The sequence below is a fragment of the Diplotaxodon limnothrissa genome, linkage group LG23, assembly GCF_057381915.1.
Source record: "Diplotaxodon limnothrissa isolate DT_005_m linkage group LG23, D_limnothrissa_male_GT1.1, whole genome shotgun sequence".
NCBI lineage: Eukaryota > Metazoa > Chordata > Actinopteri > Cichliformes > Cichlidae > Diplotaxodon > Diplotaxodon limnothrissa.
In genome coordinates, this window is record NC_140617.1 from 5,916,387 (window position 1) to 5,922,386 (window position 6,000).

General features: G+C 41.5%; 1 protein-coding gene across 1 annotated transcript in view; it reads left to right on the top strand.

Annotated features, from left to right (window-relative positions):
* The window catches only part of ncanb (neurocan b), a 140,506-nt gene extending 138,812 nt beyond the window's left edge, over window positions 1–1,694 (top strand). The window contains exon 16 of the mRNA XM_085347851.1: window positions 1,558–1,694. Within this exon, the coding sequence (XP_085203977.1) occupies window positions 1,558–1,694 (137 nt within the window). The remainder of the gene's footprint in view (window positions 1–1,557) is intronic.
* The last annotated feature ends 4,306 nt before the right edge of the window (window positions 1,695–6,000 follow it).

Here is a 6,000-nt window from a genome sequence, read left to right on the forward strand (position 1 = left end):
CAACACAGCCTGAACTCTATTAGCCAGCTTTCTTGTAATTTCTTTAAATAGTAATAACTCTCCAGGATTCTTGAAGGACATTTAAAGCTCCTTTTTGGATGTTGTATGCTTCAGTAAACAGTAGATGAATCAGTTAAACGGCACGGTGCATTTTTCAGGTCCTGTATCAGGTCTTTGCTGGATTCTTCCTATTTCTTAAGGACCTGGCCTTCATATACTATTGTTTCACAATTTTTAGACGTGAGAGTTTTTCTTTGTACTCCACTTGTTTAATTTCCTCAACTTTTTAAGAACATACTGACAGGTTTCCAGCTAAAGCTCTTTGAAAGTCACTTTTTTGGTCCAACAAAATTTTTATTTTTGGAATTTTATGTAGATTAAACTAAAGAAGTAGGGACAGGTTACATGCCGCTTGTAACAAAGTGTGTCTGAAATTGTCATTTAAAATTGGATCTTTGTTAAGTTGCGTGTTGTGTGTAGACACATCACCGATTCATCCCTCGAGTTAAGTGTCTTTTTCTGCTTGAATGATTAATAGGTCAGTGTTAAGTGGTTTGATAAACAAAAGCGCAGTCCTCTAAAAATGGTCAAGTACAAGACAACACTGAAAATTAAAGAAAATACAGTCAATATCTAAAGAAAATCTTTGGTAGACGTTCATTAAGCGCTGAAAATTACAGCTACAACTTTAAAACGGCTCAAGTGGCTCAAAACTTTTCCACAGTACTGTTGTTTTGCACATGTAAAACATCTGCACAAAATAATCCTGCACAGATGGTGATAGTGATGACATTGTGGTGATATTGCACTTGCTGCCGGGTATTTCTAAAACAGCACAGAAAATCAGTTTCTTTCACTGAATACCTTATCTTATAACATAAACTTTACTTTTATCAATTTTTAAACTGCTCACACTAACCGCGACAGAATATACCAACTTGATGTCATAACTTTTCACCATAATTTTCTCTTCCTCATAGGCCGGTTGATCTATATGAAATATTCAACAAACTGAGCCTTGTATTTCACTTCACTTTGCTCACAGTGTGACAGTAATGATGAAATACTGAAATAATGTAACTTCTGTTCAAAGCGATAAAGATTCCTTTGCTTGTGACTCTTTATCTTTGGACAGAGTTGTTTTTATGGCCCAGAGTTATGATGTTGTTATCATTCATTGCAGACGACATTTCTTTGTTGCCAAACCCAGAAAGGGACGGAGCAATCTAATTTGGCAGTACACACCAGGAACAAGCTTATACCGAGGCAGTGAGTGGGTGGCTAGCTCATTGTGCCCTTGCTAAAGGCACCCAGTCTACTCAATGAGAGATAAAAACAGATTCCCTCAGTGTGGTGGAAACAGTTAAACCATCTGCACATTTTGACCTTCCTGCGTTTTGATCCGTTCTCTCGCATCTTACCTGGTTTCAAAAACTTCTGATGCTTGCCAGTGATTCATCTCCCGCTTGCATCACTTTTCTACCCTTCACTTTCATCTCATTACATACTGAATTACTCCTTTAATACTTCTCTCTTCCACTTTGGTTGTTCCTCCAGCCCGGCGAGCTCACCGTTACCGGCGCCACCACCACAAGACCAGGAGAGAGCGCAGAAAGCACAAGAGGCACAGCCACAGAGAGGGAGGCCACCACGGCAGAGAGGGAGGCCAGGGTCACAACCACGCCCGCTTCTGAACCAAAAAAAAACATCATCCCCCCCCCTTTTCTCCTCTGCTGCCAGCTGCAGTTTGCCTGTCTCCCTGTCGTCCCCATTTCCCCAAACAGTTCTTCACAATAACAGCCCAAAACTCTCTGACCAAGCCGCCTCCCTCCGGCCTTGTCCCGCACTGCATTGTCCTGCCCTTAGCTCTCCAAGTCAGCCTGTATCATAGTCAACTGCATCAACAGGACAATAATAAATCCCTTTGTACTCTTTTTACTTTCCTTTCTCGGTCCGACGTTCTGGTCATACCCTTGCTGTCTCTTACCTACCTTCTTTCTTGACCCACTTACTCTTCCCTCGAGCTCAACGATGACCTGAAACATGGGGCTACGCTGACCTGTTTTTAAAAAAAAAAATCTTTGAGAGCCACACTGAACATTCTTCAGAGAGAAGTTCCTAAATAGGGATTACATCATTGAATTTGCTGTATCGAAATCAGACGAGTCAAGGAAGACGTGTTGTTGACTTGAGCCTTTTGTCTGTTGAACACATAGTTATTTTTTACAAATACTCAGTGTTTACTTCTTGACTCTGCTGCTTTTGGTTCGCTCTTTGTAAGGCATTGTACTTGACTTAAAGCGACGCTGAGTTGTTCCGAAACAGATTTAATTGATTTTCTTTCATTCAGAAGCAGTTGTAATTGAATTATTTTAATTGTTAGCGTTGTATCTTCTTGTCAGTGTAAGACCATTACTTTAGATCAGATGCTTGACCCCAGAGGAAAATGGAAATCGCATCCCTTCCCATTGCAGTTTCATCACATCACACATCAGTCACTTTTCAGAAGTGTTGAACAATATCAAACACCTCCTGCTGCGTCATACATCCACACCTGTCATTGTAGAGGGGGAATCTGAACGTTTGATGTCAGCTTGTCTCAACTCAGCTCAGCAGTCCCGCATTTGCTTTGTCTTTTTTCACAATTTGAGCTGCTGTGGGATTGTGTGCTGTGAATTAATCAAGGTGATGCAGCAGGGTGAAGAGCCTCTCACGTATCTGCTTCGCCTTTATTTTGAAGGTTTACTGCTGTTTTTGCTGCATTGTGTATTCAACAAAAGTATGGGTACATTCATATTGGGGTGTGTCAGACCAAGGACTGCATTAGCTAGGTGCATAAGTATTATTCAGTCCCTCTCTGAGTGATGTTGTCCTATTGTTCAATTTTGCAATTAATTTTATGTAGACGTGCAAATGATTAGCAAACATGGCAGTGAGATCACACTTTTATATATCACAAAAACACAGGACTTTCTTTCATCAGGACAACAGGTCAAGAAAAGTAAAACGCTGATTTGGCCATTAATACAGGGGAAAATGTTGCTATAGAAACAAACTTAAATCTTCACTCCCAGGTAGTTTAAAACATATGTTTTAAAAGCATCCACTTTTTTTATCTGTTTCTCCAGCTTATGCTACAGTCACACTAGGAAAAACAGGGACAACAAAATTATTGGGACAGTTTACGATTAACTTGCAACCTCGCTGCCTTTAAAACGGTTGTTTCGAAGACTGAAATCTGGCCCGTGACCATTTGCACTCAGTTGCCATCTTCAAAGTAACTTTGGTTTGACAAGACAGAGATAAACTGGAAATAAGCTTATCCCAGGTGTTATATGGGTAGAGCCAGGGTACTCCGAGCACATGTCCCATCAAAGGGCTAACACAGAGACACAGACAACCACACCCTCTCACATCCACACCAGTTTGGAAAATCCTCAGAGGCACAGGGAGAACTTCCAAACTGCACGTAGACACCCACGCTCACCATGAGGTTCAAATCAAGAGCCATATTGCAGTGAGACAACAGTGTAACCACTGTGCCACAACCTTTTCATGGCTCGGGATTTGTTTGTCTCAATTTTTAAACATCCAGCCTTTGTAGGGCATTATTAGCAGTGAGTAGTTAAAAGTTAGCTAGCTGCCTGCTAGATTTGTATCATTTCATTAGGTTTTTTTTTTTTTTTTAAATTATTATTATTTTACTGAAAACAGCCAGTTGCTGCTTGTGGAAAGAGTGCTGATGAGACTGAACCAAAAAGTAAAGTTAGGGGCTACAAAGATTCAATCTCTCAGATGCTCTGAAAATATTAGTGATTTTTGTCTGTGTTTGTCACTGAAATCATAATTTGATCTGTTGTCATAACACTGACATTCAGAACAAGGTTTAAAGATTAAAGGACTGAAGATGTACATTTTTGTAGTGTAGTCTTCAGCCTTAACCAGCCCTCTGAAGCAGGAAGAATTGAGCAAGTAGTGGGAAACAAGCACGACAACAAGCTGAGATTGTTGCATCATGAATCAGAGCTTTGTGCAGAGTATGAGGATGAATATGATGCAGAGGAGACGGAGACAACAAGCTCTTGCTCGTCTCGTGTCTGTCTGTGTGGATGCCGCATGTGTGCGTTATGGCTGAAGACGCCGACAATGGCTGAGGTCCCAGTGGATGACGATATAAAGGATCAGCAGAGATTAAGGCTTGCCATTTCTGGAGTCTCGCAGCTGTTCACACCTGAGCTCGCCCCTGTCGTGTCTCCTCTTTTAAAGAGGGGATTGAAATGGATAGAACAAGCACTTTGCTCCCTTTTTCTTCCCCTTTACTGCCAGGTTAAATTGCTGTTTTTTAAAGCCAGCACTTGGGGTTAGAGCTTCTGGGATTACACCCCAGCACTTTTATCCCTCATTTCTCTATCTCGTTATACTTTTATCATCACCACCTATACACTTTAGTACCTTTCATCTTTGTCGGGAAGTGGACAATAAGCACACCTAAATTCAGTTTAACTTGTTTTTTAGTGGAGAAAGCGTAGACTCAGGGTTTTCAGCAGCCTCTCGCGCATCTTATGAAAACACTAAACCAGGATCGGGTTATATAAAGTCACTTGAGGTAAGAAAATCTATCCTGCGCACATAAATCCCCCCCCGTCTTTGTTTATCTCCCCTCACCTTGGCAATGACAACGCTCCTCCACATGGAGAAGAATAGTGATCGTAGATCCCTGTATCAGTTTAATTAATCTGCTGCATGCCTAATTAACAAGTTGCATTATCTGCAGAACCCCAGAGCAGCCATGACAAGGGGAAGGTTTTGCTGACGGACAGCGAGTGGAAATTAAAGAGTGACAGACAGGAAGCCCAAAGAACTGTCATAGCTGTCAAACAGCTGTCACTCGACGATGTCAGACTGACACAAACTTCTTTTTTTCTGTCTTTCCTGTAAAATAGACTGATAAAAGAAAGCGGATGAATAAAAGGGCAGACCGAAGACCTAATTCAAATCAGAGTTGACACACAGGGACGGTTTAATTACAGCTGCGTAAAGGTTGAGCTGTGTGACAGGACTAAATTTTAATGCGATAAAGTGATAAGGAAATGAATACAAGCCAGCTTCTAGTGGTTAATAAGACTAGACATTTGTGTTTAAGGAGAGTCTGACGTCTGTCAATTTTTCATTGCCTCTGCAGAGATTTTTAGGCCTTCCAAACAATATGCAGAAAATATATTTAAATCTTCTATCCTACATGAGTTGATAGGTTGATATGTGTGGAATTTCTACTGATAATGTTCCATTTTTTATTTAAAAAAAGAGATAAGTCAGAAGTATAATAGACAGCACATAAAAGATCCGTTTGAATTTAACGCAGAGCTTCGCCCTCTGGACCGAGGGTAATGAACAATTTAGCTTTTGCACATCCGCTGGGACTGAGCTGGTCTTTTAAAGGTGGTTAACCTTTCTCACCGGCAGAGAGGAGAAAAAAAAATCTTTCAATGAATTCAAACAGCCACACTTTCCCTCTTGAAATTTCAAACAGTGTCTGTCTCTCTTTGCTTTTGACTCCTCCTTTTAATCTCCTCCACCCACACTCCTCTCCTCTTCCCTCGTCGGGCTTTCTAGTCAGAGCCCCAAGGGCAGGCAAACAGAAAGCGACAAACTCTTATAATTGTGAGTGTTAATTATGAAGATGAATGAGTTAACAGCGGTCTCTGCCAGCTGTCTCTTGGCTCAGCACCACACCTCGGGGGGGAAAGCAGCGGGCAAAACGCTGAACGTCTTCGCAGCCAGAAGGCCTCTTCTCAGGCTTAGCCACCTATCGTAATTGTTACCCACTTACTGAGTTCCGCATACATGAGATAAGAATTGGATTGATGGGAGTGCAGTGGCATCTTCTTGTGCTTGTAGCTGTGACTGTCTGATTGCCCTCTGTCTGAATGTTGACAGCGGGAGCGCAGCTCGGTTAAATGTGTTGTACATGTTTTTGATGAAGCACGTGCCTAGTTGGAA